General features: G+C 42.6%; 1 protein-coding gene across 11 annotated transcripts in view; it reads left to right on the top strand.

Moving 5' to 3' along the window:
• The window catches only part of SFMBT2 (Scm like with four mbt domains 2), a 218,625-nt gene extending 211,329 nt beyond the window's left edge, over positions 1 to 7,296 (top strand). For all 11 annotated transcript variants that reach the window (XM_053665741.1, XM_053665739.1, XM_053665744.1 and 8 more), the window contains one exon: positions 2,395 to 7,296. In XM_053665741.1, the coding sequence (XP_053521716.1) occupies positions 2,395 to 2,535 (141 nt within the window). In that variant the 3' untranslated portion in view covers positions 2,536 to 7,296. The remainder of the gene's footprint in view (positions 1 to 2,394) is intronic.
• Positions 7,297 to 26,053: the final 18,757 nt, after the last annotated feature.

Below are 26,053 nucleotides of genomic sequence, written 5' to 3'. Positions count from 1 at the left end.
GACAGCCAGAGGCCCTGAGGTGGCTCAGTACAGACGACATGCCTGTCAACCACTCCTCCACCTCAGATGTCCGGCCCTGCTGTGCTTCCCAGATAAAAAGCTGGTGTGAAGGGTCACTGTGGGGAATCAGATAGCTTAGCCTTAATCCACCCCCACCCTGTAATCTTCATCTTCCTGCCGTTAGGAGTGTCTCTGCGGCAAAGTTTTGCTGTGTTTCTCCAGTTCTGTTAGTCCCAGATGTGCAGGGGCTTCCATGTGGGCACTGGGAGACCCGCAAGACATGTTTAACCTGCCCTTACGAGGGAAGTTCCAAGACATGGGCTAGATTTTATCCATCCACATGGGTCACATTCAAAATTCAGGCCATGGGATATGGTCTTTTCCCCATTCCCCCAACTGTGCCATCAAAACAGAGAATTCCTGTAAACTTCAGACACATTCCCCTTGATTTTCACCAACCATAAAGACTATTCTGAATTTTGTGCTTCTTGTGCTTTTGGCTGATTTTCTGTTATATATTTTTACTAGGTAGTACATCAGTGTGCTTTTCTACTGGTAACGTAGGGAGTTCCCTTTTATTACACTTCAACACAGTATTGTCAGACCTTAATTTTTGTGGGTATAAATTATATTGTATTTTGGGCCTAATTTGCATTTCTCTGATTCTCAGTGAGGGAGTTATTACCTTAATAATTCCTGTTCTCTCAGGCCTCAGTTTAGGCATCACCTAGTCTCTGTAGCTGTCCTTGACTCCTATAAGTTTGGTTGACCATCATATTTGAACTTGTAGCTCTATGCCCATATATTTATCCTTATATATTGTAATGGATTGTTTATTTGCCTGCCTCCCTTGAAATGTGTAGAGTCTCCTAGAAGGGTGGGGGGAATCTTTGTTTTGTTCGATATGACATCCGCAGGGAGGATCAGAGTGTGCTGGTACTTAGTAGATACTCAGTAAATGCTTGTTGAGTGAGTGACATCCTCCATATGGCAGCCACCTTAACTGAAATTGTCTGGGAAGAGTTATATTTGTATTTTAGGGCTGATTTTCCATTGTAACTGATTGTCTGTGTCCAGCATGGCCATCATGACTAAGTGTAGATTTTAAAAGCGGAGCTACAATTTTCCTTCCCAAAGTTAATATCAGAAAACTGTGATTCTAGTTCCAGTGATGTCTCTAACTAGCTAGCTTTTCTGGCATTACTTTCCATCTTTAAGAAAAGCTTCCATCTTCTGAAATAAGTTCAGGTCACTTCTGTCCTATTCTGTTGATGTCATTGAAGCTAATGGTTCAGCCTCCTGCACATAGTGTTATACATTAGTCTTCCCAGGACTAACAGTCATACACATTTTGGTTTTTTGCTGTAGGCATTCTAAAGACAGCCAAATAAAACACTAGTTTATGAAAATGAGTGCCTGTATGAAATCCACTGAGTCTCTGTAGCTTGTGGCCGCCCTGGGCACACTACTTCCCCAGGAAGTAGAACTTCCGGTGGCTGGGTTGTACTGACGCTCACATCCCCCCACTGATCTTTGTCATGACCTTGGGCCTGTAGCCTCCCAGAGCCTCAGTTACTCCCTCTGGGATATGAAGAGCATCCTGGTGAATGGAAAGAGGGGTTTCAGTGATGCAGACAAACAATATCTACAGAAATAAACCCAACTGTTATAGAATAGGAGGAGGAAGGGGTAAAAAATATCCAGTGGTGACCTTAAAGCTTCGGGGCAAGCCTTTGTACCCTTCTCCCTGAAGACCATGCAACTTCACAGTCAGTTAATGAATATGGCCACTGCAGGGTCCCCATGTACAGACAGGAAGGACCAAATAAGACAGAGGTACAGGTAGCACTTCCTTCTGGGCAGTGTCAGCATGTGGATGCAGGTGCGTGTGGTGCGTGCATGCGTGTGTGTCTAAATACCCGAGCTTTCCTCTGTGGAAACTGCGCTTTGTCGTTGGCATGTTTTTCTAGCATCTTTTTACCCATTCTGATGGTGCAGTGGTAGACCTTGGTAGGGAAGTGAGATTTCCCTTTTACCAGAAAGCCCTTTTCTGGTGCTCAAATTAAGTCACAGCAGAGCATAGGAAGGACCAGGCCTGGTGAGATGGATGTGGGGGTGGTGAGCTTGGAAAGGAATTCCTGCAGCATCTCACCTGTTCCAGCTCTTCATCCCCACCAGCCCAGGCATGTACATTTCAGAGTAACCAAAATGTTTTTTAGTAAAAAGAATGTGTTAACCAAAAAAATGAGACAGCCCTCAAGCCAATTGTTTTGTCCAAGCTCTTAGGAGGAAAGGAGAGCAGCCCTCACGCCCTTGGCCCCAGGAGGCTGCTGGGGCAAGCGTGTTGCCTTGGTGCGTACTGCCTGGCCTCTAACCTACTTTGTTTTCCAACAGGACATCGACGGGCAGGCGCTCCTGCTGCTCACTCTTCCGACAGTGCAGGAGTGCATGGAGCTGAAGCTGGGGCCTGCCATCAAGTTATGCCATCAGATCGAGAGAGTTAAAGTGGCTTTCTACGCCCAGTATGCCAACTGACTCTACCCTTTTGGTGATACAGCATCTTGGGAAGGTTTTCGGACTGAACTTTTATTTTTCCCAGGCACACGAGATGCTTCATACACAGTCACCGGAAAGCAGGAAGCATGAAGCATCTGCTTCCTCCACCGGCCTGTTTCACAGTCCCATGTTTTTAAAGCACAAACCAGGACCACAGCAGTGGCTTCTGGGGAGTGTGAATTAAAGTTCTCTGTCAGACCCTGTGGGATATGAAGAGCTTTTTAGTATGTCCACATCTCGCCTTTCTCCCATCCCACACCAGGCAGCTTCCTTTGAACAAGGCTCTGAACCAAGGCCCATGTTTCTTTGAAAAACACCTTAAGGTGCAGTTGATGTTTTTTTCCATGTGACCAAGGAGGTTGCCTGGCTGGTAGTTTTGTCCCAATCCTTCTCAGGCACATTTGTACATGCTTCTTTCATACCGAGACACATGTGGCTCTGGCTGTGTGGCTGTCACCGCAGTTTTGATCTTGGTGGCAACTCATTTCTTAAACACAGCTGTAGGCGATGCTGCAGGATACAGTTCTAGAAAAATGGGCTAAACCTGCATCGCCTGTCAGAGGTGCCTTTAGGAACTACGGGGGCGAAGGGAGGTGGCCCGTCACTGCAGCGAGACAGTTGTTCGTGCGCACTGGACTAGAAAGGACTTCGATTTGCAGGCTCTTTTATGGAATCTCAGACATCTCCAATGTTCTCATTTAATCCTGACCACATGAGGGAGGGACTACTGTCATCTCTTGGGAAATGTTGATATTGTCCATTGAAGGGAAAGTTTAATTTCAGATAGCAGCAGTGGGAAGAGATTTGAGACGCGCTTTTTCCCCTCGGATTCCCTTTGAACGCCACTCACAGTTGGTTCGGCCGTGGAACGCTCATTCAGAGTAGGCCGCCGGCGCGGCGGGTGAGCGCTGGGCCTGGAGTCAGCCCGGTCTTTTCCTGGCGCGACAGATGACTAACTCCGCGATCTTGGGTGACTCAGAGTCACTCTGCACTTCCTTCCTACAAAGTGACAGATTGGAACACTCGTGACATGAGCAGTGTGCGCACATTCCTGTCCCCACCCTGCTCCTGCGAAGGGAGCGCCCAGATGGATCAGCCAAAATGAGGGAAAGTGGTTAAACGAAAAAAGTGTGTCACCGAAGCCTTTAACTCTGTCACTCCTGCAGCTCCCTCTGGCTTCGAGGCTCTTAGGACACTTCTTGGGTGGTGGTCGTCAACTCGGTGAAGTCATTTGCAGGACCTGCGGCTCGGAGAACGGGCTGGGTTTCGTACCTAGCACCCCGTGTGTGCGTGCCCCTGAGTGACCCAACGTATGTATATATTCAAACCCAAATGGACTATTATATTCTGTTACCGTGGTGGCCCAAATACCTTCTTAAAGTTACGCAAAGAAACCAGACCTTCAGATTGTTTAGGAGCGAACACGAAGAGCAGAGACTGTGCACCGGTCTGTTACTTTTGTCCTGTAAGTATCTTGATCTTTTCACTGTGATCAGTCTCAACAATCCCAGTAATACTGTGTCAGGTGGGGCTTATTAGCTTATCATGCTTTTGCTGCATTTCAAGGCAGGAATGTCAGATTTGGAAAAAAATTACTAATGCTAATCCATACTAACATTCTGTCACTGGTCCAGATAATAATGGAAAACAAATACTTTGTAGTCGAGACATTTTTGTCTCCCTGTAGCTGATTTCTTCAGTCCAGTTTTAAACATTTGGCAAATGCATTTGCCTGGAGACCCCTGACGGAAGGGTCTCTGTCCTAAGCTGTGCTGGTGGACACTGTCAGAAGGAAGGAAATATCTGTGCAATTCATGCTTGGCTCGCAGTCCATTCTCTCTTCTAAGTGAAAGTTCTGACCCCTCTGTTTGGCACCCCTGCCTTCCCAGCCATGTGCTTTTGGCCTTAAATGCTTGGTCTTGTGCAGTTAAATTCCGTCCAAAAGTTGGAAAGGGTATTCGTTTCAAGATCTTGGCATTCTCCCTGTGCTGATTCATTTACGGTCCTTCACTGTGGCCTTTTGAAACTCAGCTCTTTCTGCTGCATTCAAAACGGGAATGAAGGCATGTGGCAGATACAACACAACATCGTGTTTTCAGAATGAATGTCACTTTCTCGTGCCCTTTCAAAGAATAGCATGGAGGAAGAGATGCTACACTGAGATAGATATTCTGGGGCAGGGGGTTCTCCGGAGCCTCCCAGAGGAGCAAGAAGGCCCCCTGCCCTGCAGCCCAGACAAGGCCTGGGCACCGATACTGGTGAAGCTTCCTGCTCCCCTTGGCCCAGAGGCCTGGGACACGCCTCCTCCTCCGCCTCTCTTTGTGCTTGCGCTGTTTGCCTGAGGAGGTGGCTGCCATCAGAAGCAGAAGGTGGCCAGCTCTGGGGGGTCACCATGAAGGCTGTCTCCTGCCATCTCCTGGCCATTCTGAGAGCCAAGTTATGTTTTAGGGCCAAGAAGATACTCTTCCTCTGAGCATTGCCGACATCCTCCCAAACTTGGGTTCTTCGGGAATTTCCACAATGGTGGGTACAACTTCACACCAGGAGCAACCAGGCTACAGAATTGTAAGGTGGTGTTCATTTCTCTGCAGGAGTCAGCTCTCACCAGTTTCTGTGTTAGAACTAGGGCTGATCTCCCAGGAACATTTTATTTTGTTGTTACTGTGGCTCTTAAGGCAGGAGATACTGATTTTTGTACCTGTAACCACCTCATCCCCTAAACCACCACAGTCCCCAAGTCAAGTGTTTCTTGGTAAAAATACTCCTGCAGGCAATGCCCCTGCCGTCCCCTCTCCACACACTGTGGTCTCTCTGGCTCCCTGATAATACTCAGGGACCGAAGTCCTGTCCTCTCCGTTCCGGATCCTGTACACGCCACGCTCCCCATTGTCTCCTGGGACGGCCACACAGGGTGCTTTTCCTCTCCTGGCCGGGCAGGCACCGTACAGTCAGGACTTGAAAGTGTGTATAACTTGAAAAGTAGAAATGCCTCCTCATCTTCAATAATAAAAGTCCATCAGTTGATCCCGCTCAGAAACTAATGGAGCTTGTTTCCGTCCCCGACTTCTTGACTTCATTTGCACTGTGTTGGGAAAGGACTCCACAAAAATGGAAGCCTAAGAAACTAAACAGGGCAGAGTACAACTGGCATGACAGAACTTCTGTGCTTTTCAAAAAAGAGAAAGAAATAAGACAAAGACCAGTTTCCTGTACCGTGGAGTTAGGGAGCGTGGAGAACTCATTCCTTACTTTTAAAGTCGGCTCATCTGATCCGAGTCTGACTTGCACACAGTGTTCGAGCTGCACATCTGTGGTCTCCTTCACCCTATCCGATCATATCTGAAAGATGATTTCCTGGGTTTGCTTTGATTTGTTCCTGGGTAAATTAAAATGACTCAAAACTAACACTGCCACCCCCGCCCCTTACTGCGCTTTCTGCCAGGTTGACTTCGGTCAGACTTCCAAGACTGGTCTCAGTTTCCTAACTCATCTCGTGGAACTTTGAGTGTTGCACCAGGCAGGCTCTGAGATTTGCCTTTTACCTTTAGCACCAGTCGCCTTTGCTAAGAGCATTCCTCCCTTCGTCGTGGGCGCACTATTGGATTTCATACTTCTTTTGTAGAACACCCATTCACAGGCATTTCTGTATATAGAACTATGAAAACGGTCGTGCTGTAATCTCTCGTGGTCTGAGCATCACTGTTGCTTTTGGTTAAGGTTGTGAATATAGGCTCCAAGTGCCCTGTTCTGTCTTTAGAAAGCTGTGGTTGCGTGTGCAGTTATTTGAAGGGAAAAACTGTAAATTACGGTATTGGTCATTTTTAAGAATGAACTTGTTGGAGAGTGAACATTCTGCCCATGTTGCTTTGGTGCAATAACTAAATAGCAATTATTACAGTCCAATGATTCTTTTATTTAGTCCCTGTTCTTTTCTGCTCAAGGGATTTCTAGAAATCCCTGTACTCCCTTTAACTCGGTCTAATTTTTAAGTTGATTGATTCTCATAGCTTTTATCACTAGAGTTGGTTTACCAGTATCCCAAACATGATACCATAAAATCGAGTTGGGCTGTTTTGCCCCAGTTCGTTGACCTAAACATTGTAATTGCTGACACCTGGTGCTGCCTTGGCTTTCGGTTGATAAACAACTCGACCAGTGTCCTGAGCTGCAGACTCCCCATCTCACTGCCTTTGTTTCAAATGGCCAGGGTTTGGTACCAGTGAATGTGTTGGTCTTGTCACATAACCAAGCAGAGTGGTGCTTCAGACGGGGAGAAGGAGGCATTAAAGAAAAAGTAAAGTTTGGGAACAAACTGAAAGTCACCTTATGAAGGGAAATTGGAGGCACATTTTTTAATGACAGGAAAAATAATCATCTCATCTGTTCATAATGAGAGCTAGCATGATATCTGGAAGTGTAAACTGTCCCTACTTGTGAATGTCAAAAGCCCTTTTACTGTTTTGCATTCCAATTTGAATAGTTTGTATTGAAATTTGATTCATAGATCTTGTGTATGTTTTGGTGTATAAAAGGGAAAATTTGGGGGTGTTACTTTTGAGCTGCGCGGGACTGAGGGCATGTCATTTGTTTCTTGTAAGACTGTCTTCTGTACATATGTTTTCATGTAAATAAATGAAAATCTATATCAGAGTTATATTTTAATTTTTAATCTAAATGAAAAATCCCTTTTTACTTGAAAAATTGTAAGCCACATTGTTAATAAAGTAAAAATAAATTCTATGGTGGTGTTTTTGCCTTTGTGTTGAAGGTTATTAATTATTTTTAGAGTTTGCGTTAGAATTGATTTTTTTCTTTTTCCCTTGCCATGTGCTAAAACATGTGTTACAGAGTTTTAATAACCATGACTCTCAAAGTCTCGTGTTACCTTTCAGGGTCACCCGTTACCTCTGGAACATCTTATTTAAGGAACTTGTTTTTACTCTTTTTACTAAATATTACCCTGCATCTTCACATGATTGCCTCTAGCTTCCCCATTTTCAATGACTTTAGTTATTCTGTGATTACCTGGTGCATCAGTAGAAATACTACTCTATGTCCATAAGAGCAATAAGTAAATGACCACATCTGCACTCACCATTGCCCTCCAAGTGCCACCAGTGGGTCCTAGGGATCTCGGCCGGAAAAGGAAGAGGCCCCTTTGCCACCCTGCCCTGTCACAGGGTGGGGGTGGGGGGCGTCTCAGGGGCAGATCATGCCCCTTTCCCCTCTGCCATACAGACTCCGTAAGTAAGGTGAAGCGGGGAGGCGTTGGGGGAGAGGAGTGGAGCGATGCTGTACCTTCCTCCTAATCACAGTCTCAAGCCTCTTAATATGCTTTTGCCCTGCTACTAAGTTCTGCATATGGAAATTTTCATTTCATTTTTAATGATGGAAGCTTTTTCTCTTCCTATAACTTTCATAACAAAAGGAAAGCCCAAGAGAGCAGACAGAAATGGGAAGCATACTGATTACTTTCTCAAAATATACTAGCAGCAAATTGGTCAAGGATTACATGGCTGAGTAAGTACAACAGTTGTATCTCCATTTGTAATGAAGATCTTGGATGACAAAGAAATGTAGAGGATGGATGTATAATAAAGTAACTAGGTGCTTTTCCAGCACTTTCTTCACATGAACTCCATAGAACAACTTCACCTGGTGCAGGTGCTTTGCAAAATGACGTTATTCTGCAGATGTGCCCCCACCCACTTTTTGCATGATATTGAGACAAGTCTCAGCCCAGCCTGGGGATTAACAAACCCCAATCTTGGAAGGACAGTCCACATACCAAGGGAATTACAGGATGTGACTGGTATCCACTGGCAAAAGTGGGGGAACCTACGTGGTGGCGTATGAGGTTGTTAGACCAAACAGGACAGAAGACTGGATATGGGAAATTCAGGACATCGGGCGTTTACCTGTGACGTGGGATTTAATATTCCTGTAAGGACAGTTGAGAGCCAGTCTGAGGATCACCTGGGATGGTTCCCAGGTGTTGACCGACAGTGGACAAGATGGAAATGCCAAAATGTTTATACTTTGCCTCCAGTTGAGAAAGCAGTCAGAAGGCTGGAAGTATAATGGATGTAAGTGTAAAACAGGGTCACTCTCTTTTAGAACACAGTTTGCTGGCACATTGAACTGATGCTTCCCCTCTTGGAAAATAAAATGAGGGCATCCTGTTCTCGGCATCAGAGGGTTGGGTCGCAAGGAAGTAAGTGAGTACGTCTGAACGGTGCAGGGATTGGTGGTGTTGAGTCAGTGAATTGCAGGTCCCCAGATTGGCTCAGCATCCACTGCCTACCAGCCTCGCGGCTCCTTTATGCATGGCCTAGCCACTGCCCAGTCACTGCCTCTCCCACCACCCCAGCAGTCCTGGCCACCCTCGGGTGAGGGCTGGCTCCTGCGCCCTCTCACGCCTGCCATGGAGGCAGCCACAAGCACCCTGGCACTCAAAGCCCATTGCGCCCGGCCCATCAAACCTCTAGTTCCTCCCACCATTCTGGACCCAGAGGAAGCGCTGGACTGGAATGTGGCTGCTTCAGGTGACAGAACGTGGAAGGGCTAGGAAGTTCATGTGCCATGGGCACACTTTGATCAAGGATGTAGCCAGCAAATAAACTCCTCTATCATCCTCCCCTGAATGGGCTCCCCCACATATGGTGATGTGTACGGTCGGCCCAAGGACATCCCACAGTCCAAACAGCGACCTGTGCTGTCTGCAAAATCACGGCCAGCTCTGTGATGAACTGATTTGCATCGAGTTCCCCCACTTCCAGGTCTAACTTCCCTGAGCCTGGGATTCCACCACTGAAGAATCAGCTTGTAAACTTGTTTTCTGGGGAACTAACCCAAGACGGGAGGCAGCCATTAGTACACTCGCATATGCAATGTGCGAACAACAACAACAAAATATTCTAGTGAAATCCAGTCGTTACCTGGAGCCCGGAAGACCCACCAGCCTTGTGTCATCGAACTGTCTGTGGCAGGAATCCTCTTTGAATGTAAGGCGCGGGTTGTAAATTCAAGTTTAAAATGTTCTTTCTGCTTATTGAAGTAATGTGTGTTCATTTCAGAAAATTTGGAGAACAAAGGCAGTTATTAAATTGCCTCATTATGTCATTATGTCCAACTACCAGTTTCTCATATTTTCATGCATGTTTATGACATGGCATTAAAATCAAGCAGTTTATACTCTAAAATTTTTTCACTCACAGTTATATTGTATTCATGTTCTCTGGGGTGGCATTAGTGTTTTTATATGTCTGATATTTTTGCTTTAAGTGTTTCCATAATTTTTAAAAATAATTCAACATAACAAATGTTACATCCAATTTCTGAAAATAATGTTTTGCCATATTTACTTGGGATTTATATGTTTTCTAAAATCTTACAAATGTACATAGTTGAAACCCCCTGTATTTACTCCTGATTCCATTTCCCAACCCTTTGTCCCAGGGCTAAGGATGATTCTGATTCGACTGGTTTTCATTTCTAGGTGTGACATCAGCATAGTCATGTGCACCGCTGCTTTGTGGGTCTTTAACCCGTCAGTGAAGTGTTAGCTACTTGCACCATATTGCAATTTGCTCTTTTGCTCAATATTATTTTTATGAGATTTTCACATGTTAATAGTATTTGTATCTCTCATTATTTTTACTGCTGCGTAAATTCCATGGAATATGTTATTATTTACTTGTGCATTCTCTACTCTTGGACTATTTTTTTTAATCGAATTTATTGGCATGACATTGGTTCACAAAACCATACAGGTTTCAAGTGTACAACTCAACAAAACATCATCTGCACACTGCATCTTGTGCCCATCGCCCAAAGCAAAGTCTCCTTCCCTCCTCATTTTCTCCCCTTTGCCCACCTCCCCCTACCCCCACCCCCTTCCCCTCTGGCTCTCACTACATTGTTGTCTGTTGTGTATGTATGTTTTTAAAATTAATCCCTTCACCTCTTACATCCAGTTCTCCAAACCCCAGGTCCATCTATGCTGCCTCGAAAGGTGAGGTTTCCCTTTTTCCAGCTGTGTAGTAGTCCATTGTATAAACGTACCACAGTTTCTTTATCCACTCAACCACTTGATATTTATGCCATACCAATGGCTTGTGTTGCAAATTTGTTTCTCTACATTGGTTTTGTTCTGTTACTTTATGTTTTCCTTTGTAATTCAGAAAGGTCTTTTTTTTTTAAAGATTTTATTTATTTATTTTTAGAGGGGAAGGGAAGGAGGGAGGGAGAGAAACATCAATGTATGGTTGCCTCTTGTGCGTCCCCTGCTGGGAACTGGCCTGCAACCCAGGCATGTGCCCTGACTGGGAATTAAACCAGAATACTTTGGTTCGAAGGCCTTCACTCCACTGAGCTACACCAGCCAGGGCCAGAAAGGTCTTAATTTTAATTTACTTTAATATATTACTGTCTATATGATTATCGCTTTTATTCTCTTGTTGAAGAGAATTCTTTCACTCTGTGATCTCTTACATTTTCTTTTAAAAGTAAGTTTTACTTTTCCCAGTCTCTCTAGAATATACGTATATTTTGGTCGGTATTTCCAGTCTTACACTCCTGCCATGTGAGAGTCGTCTCTGCTTCACATCCCCACTGTACTTGACAGTGTGCTAATTATTGCCAATCTGATGGGTATGGAAATGGTGTGGGAACGGATGGAGTAGGGCAGTTAAATTGCCCTGTTCTGATCGCCCAGGAATCTGTTGTTTCCCTGCTCATCTGTCATTCCACCTGTGTCATGTTTTACTCTTACCTGTACATGTAGGTTTGCGTCTGGCTCTATACTCTGTTTCACTGGTCTGTTTGTCTGTCCTTCTGCCTTTACCACAGAAAGTATTGTGGCTTCATACAACCCTTGATGCTTGGAAAGGGGAATCTCCCAATGTTATTCAGAATTGCTTGGGCTATATTTGTTCTTTGTTATGAACTTTAGGCACAGCTATTGAATTCTACAGAAAACTCTGTTAGGATATTAAAACGTATGAAATTTATGGGAAAATTTGGAGAGCATGACTTCTATTATCCTGTTGAATCTTTCCATTTAGAAGGTGGTGTCTTTATTTATTCATGTCTTTTATAAATCCTTCAATAAGGCCTTGATGTCTTTTTGCATAGAAGCCTTATACATATTTTGTTAAATATATTCCCTATATATATTTTAGCTTCCTTTTTCTATGTTTTGTTCACTATTACTGAGAACTCTATTGATTTTTATGTATTAATATTTCATCCAGAATCTATAGTGAATTAAACAAAAAGGAATCTCCATCCTGAATTTTTTACTCTTTTTTATTATTATTAACTGATCTTTATGGCTTTTGAATTGTAGTTTGCTTTGAGTGGGAAGTATTTATTTGTTTATCTTCTCCTACTTATTGAATTAATGATTTTGCATGTTCTGTGCATCCCATGGACTGAACACAGCCAGGTCTTATATCCCTGGGGAGGGAACACTCCTAGCCCATGGTGGCATTGGGGCTGTTGTTTATCCACTCACTGAGCCAGCGGTCAGCTATTTCACTTTCCTGTGGTTAAGCCCTGTCTTCACTCTCCTGCTTTTGCAAGTCCTTCCACTAGGATCAGTTTTGCTTTGCAGTTGTAGAAAGCATCCATAGACCTTGGCTTCAAGCCCTGAACCTAGCTCCTGCCCCATCTTTCATGGAGTACATCACTCCACAAGAGCAGGGCACCCAGTGACAGCTGTTTGGGTCCTGTTTCAGAACCCAGCAAGCCTGTGGCCTTAACCTTTCTCACCACTTTGTGTTTTTGTACTTTTTCTGGTCACTGGAGCTGGTCACCTTATTTTCAAGTTCAGCCATACCTTATTGATTTTTCTTCTTTTATGTGTCATTGTTCTGTGTTTAGAACAGAAGAGATGTGTCCAGGTTTAAACTTACAGAGCTGTCTTGACTAAAAGTCTTCAGATATTACCTACCTCTAAAAAAAATTTCCAAGCAGCAGGTGATATTAGAGCATGTTCTGAAAATGAAGCTAACTCTTGCATTATTCAGGCTATTTAGAAATGAGATTTTTAGCACATATGAAAATGCATATTGGCATGGGGTTCATTTAAGTTACAATTCCCAAAATGCTCAGCTAGTTGACATTTCTAAATGTCTCTTCTGCATAGTTTAACTCTTAGTAAAACCTCATGGTTTGGAAAAACTGCTTTGCATATCGTCCACTCTGACTTCTTGTCATAAATCCCTTGCTCGAGAGGTGTGGAGTTCGAGTGGTGTGAAGGTGCGGCTGGGCCTGCATTGGTCCACACCATACACTAATGATACTCACACCTCCCCTCCCACCATTTGAGCAGAGTGAGCCATTCTCTCCCCTCTGTTGGCATGGATGATTAAGTACTGACACTTCAAAATACAGACATTTGTGCTGCATGCCACCTATCAACTGACTCGCTTGAAAAAGGGTATCCTTAATATGTAAATAGGTTCATCTATGCCTTCCCAATAATCCATATGAGTGAACTGAAATGGCAACATTTTATGAGACACTTAAGCTTATGTGAAGCTAATTCTTCTTATAAGAAACCTAAGACAACATTAATTCATCTAACAAAAATGTTTCAGACCTGCTGAGCAGATGCACGGCGCTAAGTCCATTAGGAAAAACACTATCACTGTGCTGACTGTGCTTGAAAGGGCAGAAGCCACCTGGAAGGGAGGGAGGTCACACGCTGGAATGGCTGTCCTGGAAAACTGGGGCTGACGTGTGTACAATGCAGGTTCAGACTGTGGCTAAGGAGAGGAGCAATGTTCGTGCTTTTCAGAGCACTGTATAAGGCCCCAGCCCTTGCTACTGGCTGTAAAGTGGGACTGAAGTTTTAAAAGCTTCCAGAGGTCACCCAGGAAATGTACATGAGTGCAGCGAGCTGGTGGGGATGGTGGGCAACAGGAGAGGACACACCTTCCTGTGGAGGGGCTTGTCCTCCAGCTGGCTGTCGGTAAGACGAGGGCCAGTGGTTGCCTCATCTTCTCATTCTCCAAGGGGAACCAAACATGTAAATGTTTATGTGAAATCTCCAAATTATTAAATGTTGGCAAGAAATTAAAACATTTTAAAGATGATGATGGCTAAGGAAAATATCCATGCTGCGAGTTCCGGGTCTCTTTGCCTTGCTCATTCTGCAAAGACCGTAATGGGGAGGGTGTCACCTGGGACACATTCGCTCATAAATGTGAGACATGTACTGAAAGGATTTGTGATCACTTTTTCCAAGGCAGTCAAATTTTGATCTATTTGACAGTAGTTAATACACATCGGAATTAATTCTTAATCAAAAGCTTACTCGTAAGTGCTCAAAGTCAAATTGAAAGTGCTCACAATATTATTTTACTATGTCAGGATGTATATGCACGTGTGTGTTTGGTTTTGAGGCAAGGGTCCCTGGCATGGGAACAAGTTGGTGTCACCATTTCTGTCCAGGAGAGAGAAGAGACTGGATATAAGGATATACAAGTCTAACCTTCAGACTCGGTCTGCTCTTAATTTTATGAATTGCATCAGGTAAATTAACCTCTCTACTTTCCCATTTCTTCACCTGTCAAATGGGAAGCAGGATCCTTTTTTTCCCAGTATTTTTTATTGACTATGCTATTACAGTTTTCCCAATTTTTCTCCCTTTCTGCCCCTTCTGTCCTACCCCCCAACCCTGCAGTGTCACCCCTCTTTAGTTCGTGTCCATGGGTTGTACATATAAGTTCTTTGAATGCTCTGTTTCCAATGCCATTTTCATCTCTCCCTGTCTATTTTATGCCTACTAATTATGCTTCTTCTTCCTCCTACTTTTCCCCCCCATTCTTCCCTTTCCCCTCCCCACTGAAATCCCTCCATGTGATGTTCATTTCTCTGACTTTGTTCCTGTTCTAGTTGTTTGCTTAGTTTTTGTTTTTCTTTACTTTTAATTTTATTTGTTGGTAGTTGTGAGTTTGTTGTCGTTATACTGTTCATATTTTTAATCTTCTTTTTCTTAGATAAGTCCCTTTAACATTTTATATAATAATGGCTTGGTGACGATGAACTTTTTGAACTTGACCTTATCTGAGAAGCACTTTATCTGCCCTTCCATTCTAAATGAAAGCTTTGTTGGATAGAACAATCTTGGATGTAGGTCCTTGTCTTTCATGGCTTGGAATACTTCTTTCCAGCCCCTTCTTGCCTGTAAGATCATTTTTGAGAAATCAGCTGACAGTCTGATGGGCACTCCTTTGTAGGTAACTTTCTCCTTTCCTCTTTCTTTTTTCAGGGTTCTCTTTTTATCTTTTTTTTTAACTTTTTTTTATTGATTATGCCATTACATATGCTCTATTCCCCCCTCCATTCCCCTCCACCCTGACCCCCCCCCCACCTTTCCCCCCCTTTAGTTCATGACCACGTGTCTCAAATTCTTTAGATTCTGTATTTCCCCTGCTATTCTTGCCCCCCCCATCTATTTTCTATCTACTGTCTATGCTACTTATTTTCTGTACCTTCTCCCCCCTTCCCCTCCTCCCACTCCCCTGTTGCTAACCCTCCTTGAGATCTTCATTTCTATGTTTCTGCTCCTGATCTAGCTGTCCTTTTAGTTTGCTTTTGTTTTAGGTGTGGTTGTTAATAACTGTGAGTTTGTTGTCCTTTCACTGTTCATCTTTCTTTATCTTCTTTTTCTTAGGTAAGTCCCTTTAACATTTCATATAATAAGGGCTTGGTGATGATGAACTCCTTGAATTTGGTCTTATCTGAGAAGCACTTTATCTGTCCTTCCATTCTAAATGAAAGTTTTGCTGGATAGAGCAATCTTGGTTGTAGATCTTTAGTTTTCATGACTTGGAATACCTCTTTCCAGCCCCTTCTTGCCTGTAAGGTCTCTTTTGAGAAATCCGCTGACAGTCTGATGGGAACTCCTTTGTAGGTGACTGTCCCCTTAGCTCTTGCTGCTTCTAGGATTCTCTCCTTCATTTTAATCTTGGCTAATGTAATGATGATGTGCCTTGGTGTGTCCCTTCTTGGGTCCAACTTCTTTGGTACTCTCTGAGCTTCCTGGATTTCCTGGAAGTCTATTTCCTCTGCCAGAATGGGGAAGTTCTCCTTTATTATTTGTTCAAATAAGTTTCCCACTGGTGGCTGTTCCTTTCCCCCTTCTGGTACCCCTATAATTCGGATGTTGGAGCGTTTAAAGATGTCCTGGAGGTTCCTAAGCTCTCCTCATTTCTTTGAATTCTTGTTTCTTGACTCTTTTCTGTTTGGTCATTTTTTTGTTCCTTCTGGTCCACTCCCTTGATTTGAGTCCCAGTTTCCTTTCCATTGCTATTGGTGTCCTTTGCATTACCATTCATTTCAATTAGTTTCGCTTTCATATGTTTCTCTAATTTGTGGGTATAAGTCAACCAGTTCTGTGAGGATCCTTATAACCAGTGTTTTAAACTGTGCGTCTGTAAGTCTTGCTATTTCTTCATCGCTTAGGTTTATCGGTTCTGGGGCTCTGAGTTGTCCTGAGCCATTTTTGGTCTGTTCGTGCCTGTTAAGTGTGCGGAGTGAAGCCTTAGTTGTTTACCAGGACGGGGCAACCCAGGTCGCTGGGTTGTGACGCTGTGTGTGGGGGCGTGGTCAGAGCGGGAGCAATGGCGGGTCCCCCGCCGCTGCCCGGCTTCCAGTCACTCCGCGCCTGGGGTTTATCCTATCGTTGTGCGGGCCTGCTCCCCACCCGCTTCCCTCTCACTGTTTCTCCTTGCACGTAAATGCGCGCGACCTCAGACCGACCGCCGCGCCTCTCTCCCTGTGCGCTCCGGCAGCCAGCTCGCTGCGATCGCGCCCTCGGTTGCCCCTGCGCGCATTGCGCGCCTGCGTGTGTCCGCCCGGGAATCTTCCTGTGCTAACCTGCTCGGCCGCTGCTGGTTTCGCTCCTCGTACCGGTAAGGCTGAGTATCTGTTGTTTGGACTTCCGAAATGTTCAATTTTCCGTGTTTGGCTGTGACTTCTGTTGCAAATATTTAGTTGTTCTTAGATTTGGTTGTGCACAGAGGCGAGGTCGTTCCTCCATCTACGTCTCCATCTTGGCAGAAGTCCCTCTTTTTATCTTTAATCTTCGGTAACTGAATGGTGATGTGCCTTGGTGTGTTCCTCTTTGGGTCCAATTTCTTTGGGATTCTCTGGGTTTCCTGAACTTCCTGGAAGTCTATTTCCTTTACCACATTGGGGAAGTTTTCCATCATTATTTGTTCAAATAAGTTTTCAATTTTTTGCTGGTGTTCATCACCTTCTGGCACCCCTATAATTCAGATACTAGAACATTTCAGGATGTCCCAGAGGTTTGTAAGTCTCCACTCTTTTGAATTCTTGTTTCTTCATTCTGTTCTGGTTGGATGTTTATGTTTTCCTTTTGTTTCAAATCATTGCTTTAAGTCCTGGTTTCCTTCCTAGCACTGTTGGTTCCCTGAGTATTTTGCTTTATTTCATTTTGGGTACTTTTCATTTGGTTTTTCATTTCCTCAAGCTAGCTCAATCAGTTCCGTGAGCATTTTGATTATCAGGGCTTTAAATTCTCCATCCTATAATGATTTACACTTAGGGTATGCTAAGCTCTCTGCTAAGAACTTATATAAATGACCTCATGTAAGCCTTCCAGTTTCACTATGACTAAACATTATTAGATGCCACTTGATATATGAGAAGAATAAAGCTCAAAGAGATTGAATATTTCACTTCTGGAAGACAGATCTTGTATTTAAAACTTCCACAAATTGAGTGTAGAACAAAGTCTACACTCAAATGCTATTCTAAACTAAGTGGACATTATGTGCCAACTTCTACAAAGGTACCAACACAAAAATGCACTTGTAAGCTAGAGATGGGATTCACTTATCAATAGAACATCTACCATGTATTATGTGTATTGAGAGATATAATAGAGTAATACATGGGCCTTGCTTGTGTTCAAGGAATTAACAATGAATTCGAAGAACTGAGAGTACACAGTGAGTTTAAAGGAGCTTCACTTGGGGTCAGATCCTTGAAGAACTCAGATACACATTTCAGGCTCCGGCATTCATTGGATAGTGATCGCATACTTTGTTTGTTCTCTTATCTCATAAGTGTTTTACTGGTATTTAAAACGTTATATTTTTCCTAATGATAAGGTAGCCTGAACCACAGCATTTGGTAGTAAGTCATAAAAACATGGCATTTTTATTGTTCTGGGTTTAAAAATATCAAGTAATTTAGTTCTGTATTGTTTCTATTCTCCTTAAAATGTGTGTTTTCTTTAAGGCTAAATGACAAGAAAATAGCCTTTAATACACTTTCTTGTAACGTATATGAAACAGCATTTACTCATTCAATTATCATGTTAAGCATCCATGCATGTGCGATACTCTGTTCAAGGCTCTATGCTAGTGCCCTAAGTAACAAAATTCCTTCCATACAACCATTCCTTCTGAGACTCAGTCTAGTGGGGGATGGACATGTGACATGGGAGTTGCTACAAGCAATGGGTGGGTACCCTGGAGTCAGGCTGACGAGATTTGAATCCCTATTCTGTAACTTGAGCAAGTAACTTAAACGGTTCTGTGCCCCTGCTTCATTATTTGCAAACTTGGGATAATAGCATCTAGGTCATGTGATTGCTGTAAAGGGTAAATGAGATAACCCACTCTTAGAAGTATGCCCTCAGAAATGTGTTGTAATGGACCCCAGCACACACATGCACTAATGTTCATAGAAGCACTGTTTGTAATAGCCCCAACTGGTTCATCATGAATGAGTAGAACAGATAAATCATCTGGGGCATATCCCTACAATAGGATACCAAAGAACAATAAAAATTGATCAATTACATCTACATCTGTATGCAAAAGCATGAATGAATGAAAAAATAATATTCAGTGGAAGAAGCTATATACAATAAAACAGATACTTCATGTTCTGCTTCTATAAAAATTCAGAAACAGGAAAAATCATGAAAATTGAATCATATATACTTCCAGATGCATAATTAAGGGCAAAATTATAAAGATGAATAAGTATCGATACCATAAAATCATTATATGATGGTCAGGAAGGGGTGGAAGTTAGTGAGAAAGGAAAAGCCAAATTGTCAAGATATTTTGGGGAGATTTCCAGGCATTTGGATGGGCTCTGCACTGAAGGTTAGGGTTGTGTTAGAGAGAGCAGAGGAGCCCCCAGGCCAGGTCAGTACAGAGCCTTGCTGAGGTGCAAAGAAGTGCCCCTGAAGGAACATGGGGAACTTAGAGTGGAGTGGTGGGGCAGAGGCAGTAGATATGTTAAAGACCTTGCCCTGAATTGCAGAGAATATTAAACTACTCTATTGGAACTATTTGTTCCTTAGCAACTGGTTATACCAGGTTTTCTCTTCACCCACCTGTTAGCATCATCTCTCCAGTGATATAAGTAGCCCCTTTGAGAACTCGTACTTGGTGTCACTTTCATCACCAAGAATCTTTCGTCAGCTCACCAAATCCTCCAACACAGAGTCCCACGTCTTATCAGGTTAGGAGTCTTCATTCCCGTTTCACAGGAGAAGCAACCGGGATCTGAGCATGTTGAAGGACTTACCCAAGGTCGCACAGCCTGGTTCCCCACCCTCAGCAGTGGCGCAGCGGGACCACACTGTGGGCATTTAGCAGTTATTGACTAAAGCTGGAAGGGACATGATTAGAAGCTTGGGAAGTACTTTTGTTTAGGGCGAAGAGGATGCAAAAAGAGAGTACAGAATCTTGAGTTAGAATCCAGGATTTTGTTGGGCTGGGCGAGGTGGGTGAGAACCCTTGTTCTCATCTCCCCCCAGAGCCACTACGGACAACAGACTCAACTGTGCCCACAGCTCCCCAGATTCTGGTGTGGCGTTAACTCAGTCACCACATACGTTCATGCTGAATATTTCTACCTGGAATCTGTCATTTAGAATGTCATCTTCTATGACAAGATAACGGTCTCTCCTTAGAGCAAGCTGTGTAAATCCCATTAGCAACACTAATCACATTTGAGCAAGGGACTCCTATGTTTCACTTTGAACATTATACCCTCTTATGTCACTTAGCATCTGAGGAGAAACAATTGTGAAAACAAAGTAGTCCTTTCATGGGGACAGATCCTATGAAAGACCCAAAAGCAGGTGCTCTAGTTGGTCCTCTGGTGTCAAGGTCACCCCAGAGGGGATAATGTTTGTTTTTTTGTCTTTGCTTTTGCTTTGTTTTGTTTTTGAGAAAAGAACCCGCTGGTGTGATTTTCAGATGTGCATAAGGGAAGAGGGAGAGGCAGGAGCAACAGCCAGGAACACATTCATTAATTAATGTGAAACAGTTCAATCTAATCACGAGAGCAGGGCATGACTGCTCTAAGTTGTCGTCCTAAGTCCATTTTCTCCAAGGTGTGTTGGCTGCAACATCCAATTCCAGAGAAGCAGATCAAAAATGTGTGCTGATAAAATATCAAAAATATACCTGTGCCAGGCACTGCCCCCTCAAGTCTTTGCTAGGTGCCTTGTCTGGGTTCAACTCCTTTCCTAACTTTTCATTTTTTTCTTCCCTATTTTCCTCCCTAGCTCTTATCTATCATTGGCTAGTATACTATATATTGTACTTATTTGTTTTCTGTCTCCCCCACTAGAATGTAAGTTCCCTGAGGGTAGGTAATTTTGTTGCTTGTTCTTTTCTGCTATATCTTTAGAATCTGGTACAGAGTAGGTATTCAATTAGTACTTGTTGAATAAATAAATGAGGTGAGATCTTTACATGAATTATAGTATTGAATTATCAAAAAATTCTGAGGCAGGACTATCTTTACCTTTATTTACAGATGTAGGAAATGAGGTTTCAAAAAGAAACTTGACCACAGTGAGAAAGATTATGTGTCAGAGTTTTAGGATTAGAACTTGAGTCTCTCCAAGTCCAGAATGTTCTTACTCCTCCAAGAGCCATGAGCTAGGAGAACAAGAGTCTATGTTAGAATGAATAAACAGGCCCTTTGTAGCAAGGTGTTTCCACCCCATTTTCAGGATGGTCCAACTGTGTTGGGAGGTGTAGTGTGAAGTTAATACAACATGACCTATTTCTATCCTAAAATATTACAACGATCACATTTATCAGTGTTCTTAAAAAAAAAAAACAGCATCTCTTAAGAAAACAGCTTCATTCATGTTCTACCAGTAGAGTCCTTTGCAGCAAGGACTGGTGAAAATGAGGGTGGAGGTTATTGAACTAACACTTATGGAGCAGGTACCATGTGCCAGATTCTTTATATTTATTATATCATCCAGTCCTGACAACAACCCTCTAGAACGTGCAGGCTGAGGGCTGTTTCCCTCCCCCATGTTCACATCATAGGCTGACAGTGTGGGTGACTCTTGAATAACGTGGGCACCAGGGGCACCCACTTCCCTACAGTTTAAATTTCCATGTAGCTTTTGATACTACAGTGAGTTTTGACATCTGTGGACTCAACCACCTGTGCACAGAAAACAGTATTTTTGATCCTCAGTTGGGAGTCTGTGTTTGGGAATGAAAAAAATACTGTTTTCCACCTGCAGTTGGTTGAATCTGCAAATGTGAACCCCATTAATATGAAAGCTGACTATATTGAAGAAATATGTTTAACCCTTATATGTTTAATCATTTATTCAATATATGTTTAATCATTTATTCAATGTATTATAAATGCTTACATTATATCATAAACTTCTTGGTTAAAACATTAAAAAGCATAATCCTTGACCTCAAGGTATGTACACTCAAATGGAAAAATCACATAGATTATCTGAGGCCAGAACATAGACTCCTGATTTCTAGTCCAATATACTCTTAATAAAAACATTGGGTATCATTTTCACTTGATAAGATCAATACTGATCATTTGTTTTTCTAAAAGCAATTTATAATTTCATTTTCACCAACACCCAGCATAACTGACTATGCTTAAATTTTCCAAGTGTGTTTGAATTTCACACATTTTATAGATGGCAGCTTAATCCCCTAATTCAGAACTAAGATATTTCTACCCAGAATTCAAACATCATCATCATCATCATTATTGACATCATCAAAACGTGTGACTTACAGGCAAGGAATTAGAGCTCATACTATCTCCTGAGTTCTTAGTCCACGCCTTTGAATGGGAATAAATGGGCGGTGTATGCCAGGCAGTGTTTCAGCAGACAGGGAACCCCTGTCTTGAACGTGATTCACACATTTGCAGTTCTGGGGCCCAGAGGTCTACGTGACTATATAGCATTGGAAGCTTCCTGGATTAGGAGAATGGCTTTTTTTAGGAAGCGAGAGCTTCTGGAGATGAACGACTGGATCCACTCTCCCTCTGCTGGGTTAACTTGCCCCCACAGAGCCAGCTCCCTGCCTGACCACCACCATGTCTCTGGGGCATCCAGACTTGCTGTCTCACACTGATGCACTATATGGAGTATAGCAGTTAGTCCTCCAACAGCCTTAAGAGGCATTCTCTGTTATTATTTCCATTTTACAGATGAGTAAACTGAGACAGAAAGAAATTAAATAGACTAGTTGACAATCATTAACTACTAATGACAGATCAAGGACTTAAGTGTAACTATCAAGTTCTTGCACTTAAACTCCACTACTGTTTCTTAAAACACTGGATGTCAGTAAATCATGCTATTGGTATGTAGATTCTATCTAATAGATTGCCTCTAAATTTGTATATACTATAATTTTTGTTATATGACACATATGCACAGTGCCTAAGCAGAGTGTGGATCACATGAAAATTACTCAGTGACAACCCTAATGGATGCAAAAAATTAAACTAACAAAAGCCCCACCAACCTGTGCTCTCTGGTTTGAAGAACTCAGATTTTTTTAAAAGGAGCATGAAATAAAAGTCTTTAGAGGAGCCAGCAGACCAGCAACTCAGAATATGGCAAAGAAAAAAGTATTTTCATCATTTGATTCTGAGTGGGCATTCAGTAAAAACTTGCTGACTGGGTGGAATTAAACCAGCAGATCTCCGCGACTGACATAACATGGCGTAATTAGAAAATCTATTGGAGGAACAACTGGAGGAAGCAAAGCACAATTAAATGGGCTGGTGTAAGAGCAGCACCATGGTACCAGAGCATCTTGGCTTCAGGCTGAGAAGCAGCTAGGAGAACACTGTTACCTGTGGAGAATGTATAGGCAAGGGCCAAGTAGAATTTCTTCAACCTGATAATTTTTGAAACGGTTTATACAGTTGCTCTATTAAATGCTGTGGAAATTGTCTTTGAATCTTTGCAAGAGAGTGACTGTATCTCATCTTCATGTAAATCTGTGTGTATTTGTAATGCAATTGCAATCTATAGCAAACCTATAATAACTGCATCTCAGACATTCTTATTTCAACTTAAAAATAGTATTTAAGATTATATCCTTAGAAATGGTATTGTGGCAAGATGAAATCAAATAGTCGGGCTTCAAAGGAGGGGAGGGAGGTGGCATGGGAAGGCAGTTTAACAAACGGTAATGCTGAGCTTGTGTTCGGGAGAAAGAAATGCAGGCTTTTCCATTTTCAATGGAAATACAGCCCTCCGAGATTCTTCCGGTGTCTGGGAAGTCAAATTGTCTTATTAAATTGTGTAGAAATTGACAGATTCCAAACAAATAGAGAGAGTAATCATTGGAGAGTTCTCAATAGATAATCTGGCAATATGGAAATTACAAATTATAATATCTTCCCCTCAAGGAAATGAAATATGCAAAAGAACAACTGCATAATACAAGAGAGTGGGTGTACAAGAAATCCCTCAATAGCTACCATTCACAAGCTCTAGTATCACAGTTGCGTACTTCTCAGTTAATAACGAAGGCACAAAATTAAATTTAAAGTGAATTATAAAATTCCTTTAAAGTTCGGTTTTTACATAAAGCACCATCAGGAAACACCATAAAAATGCTCTGGCAACCAGTGGTGTAAATCTTTTTAAATGTCTCTGCACTTTCCTGAACACTCTGTGTTTTTACTGGAACACTAGCACTTCTTTATGTCAAGGAATTTTTCTAATCTGTTTTCAGCTTATTACTATCCATCGTAATCTGGGTCCTAAAGAAATAGAAAAATGCAGCTCTGCCAGAAATAGTTTTTACAGTCTTGATGTTATCTTAATAAGATCGTGTCTCGTACTGATCTGTGGAATATGATATGGAAATCCAATACTGGTAGTGATGATAATATTAATTCATTCTTTATTCAACAATACTTTGGCAAATGAATGTTCTCTACTTATGAGACCCAGAGCTTAGTATTTTGAGGGGTGTGGTAAGCACAGCACACAGAGCTGCCTTTTAAGAGTTTACAGCTCTTTAAAGAACAGTTGAAATCACAATTTTTTAAAAGATTTTATTTATTTATTTTTTAGAGGGGAAGGGAAGGAGAGAGGGAGGGAAATATCAATGTATGGTTGCCTCTGGTGTGTCCCCTGCTGGGAACTGGCCTGCAACCCAGGCATGTGCCCTGACTGGGAATCGAACCGCGGGTGTTTGGTTGGCAGGCCCGAGCTCAATCCACTGAGCTACACCAGCCAGGGCTGAAATCACAATTTTTAACATTAGTTCTCACAAAACAACTTTCGGTGCAAGATCAAGGTCCTTAGCCAACTCCTAATTATTCAAAAAGCTTACTCATCTTCCCGTCTTCTAAGACCTTGCCTTATCAATTTCACTGCTCATCAGTTTCTCCCACCACAGAAATAAACAAAGAAGGGAAAACTCACATCCATTTGCATGTGAGAAATCTAATTAGGTATCTGTAGGGAAACACCTGAGTCTTGTCTCAGTCACCTGAGTAACCTAGAATGGCTGTGTTTAATGCAAGCATGTAGGTCCCAGGTTGATCAGGCATTTGTGTGGGCAAGCTTTCTTCGTTTATTTTTGTCTTGCGGTTGTCAACTCCATCTTTATGACTGGTTCCTATGAAGATTTGTGGAAATCTTATTTTCCCCCATATAAAGCTGGAAACTTTTTTTTTTCAGATACTCATTTTCTAGTGCAAATGAATCCCATAATCTGTACAGAGATGGCATGTCAGCCTAAGGGAAGCTTCTAGAGCATGGAGATGAGCAAGATGCTGAGACTGAGAAGTGATGCATGAGAAGGCAACACAGGACCAGGGCACGCCCACTGGCCCTGTCCTCATCAAGCAAGTCCCGAGAGCTCAGGCAAGTACTACATACCAGAGAAGGCACATGTGCTTAAGACTGCAGTGCTCTTCAAACACTTGTTCCTAAAGTAGTTGTGGGCAACAGTTACAAAGGCACCAGAATCGTGGAGACTCCAGGTATGAAGTCAATACTTGGACTTAACCAAGAAGACTTCATGTGCCTTCTGATGAATGCAGAGCTGCTTACCAAGCAAAGACCAATTGAGAGCAGAATGATGGGAGTTTTATAGGAAAACTCAGCAAAACTAGAGCAGATTCTGTCAGGATATCCCATAGATGTCTATTTGTTTCTCAATCTTTGCAATGCTTAAAATGCATGAAGACAGGAATCTGCCCTTAAATGGATGCAAAGTATGTGAAAATGAATGTCCAATTAATTGGAAGGGGAGCCTTTAGTAAATTTTTGGTGGATTATTCAGAATGAAAGTTATAAAAAAGGACAGAAGGAACAAACTAAAATATAGTAAAGCATGCACTTCTAAAATATGCTAAAGAATATAATTTGGAAATTTATTAGGGACTAATTTTTTTTAGATTTAACGGTAACTGTCTATTATCCCATGATGCTCCTTCACTGTTCAGTGTATAAAAAATAAAAAATACCAGTTTTCAAAAACCAACATGTTATAATGACAAAAATCAATGAATAGGCAAAACAACTGACCCAGGCTAGAATGCTGAATGTGACCAACTTTAGGGCATCTGAGAGGCTGCTGGTCAGAGAAGTTCGCTTGAAGAAGGTGGACTCCAAACAGAAGGTTGGGATACAAGGGAGGGGGTGGCTTGTGCCGAGAAGAGATGGAGGCAGAGTAAGTGCGGGTGCAGGAGCAAGGAGGCCAGGCCACCTGCTAGGCTTCAGCAAGACTATGAATGGAGCATGATGTGTGCACAGAATAACACAACTGGGCAAGTACATTGATGACATCTCCACATAGATGTATAGAGAGATGTGTGGGGTAGAATTGGGGCTGACCATGGGGACTGATTGATTATTTAAAAATTTTACAGAATAGTTGCAGTGTGATCTGAGGAGAGTTGGCTGCTACCTGCTTTATTAACCTCTCCTGACAACCTCAGACTGGGGGCAAGATTGGAAACCCCCAGCAGAGCCCCGGTAACAAACCTCAGACCTCTGGACTAGACAGATTCTGCAGTCTCTCTTGGCCATCGAAACTTCCATGTCAGAGTTTTTCTAATTAATGCCACTTATAGCCAAGTACCCAGCATCATCCCCGTTGTGTGCATTGCTTGTTCAGTGTACCTTTGTTGTGCAATTGGTTTCCTGGGACCACGGACCACAGTCCCA

The sequence above is a fragment of the Artibeus jamaicensis genome, unplaced genomic scaffold (genome assembly GCF_021234435.1).
Source record: "Artibeus jamaicensis isolate MK-2021 breed Jamaican fruit bat unplaced genomic scaffold, CSHL_Jam_final contig_426, whole genome shotgun sequence".
Taxonomy (NCBI): domain Eukaryota; kingdom Metazoa; phylum Chordata; class Mammalia; order Chiroptera; family Phyllostomidae; genus Artibeus; species Artibeus jamaicensis.
The sequence above is the reverse complement of the archived record's forward strand: the minus strand, read 5'-3'. Positions and strand labels throughout refer to the sequence as shown.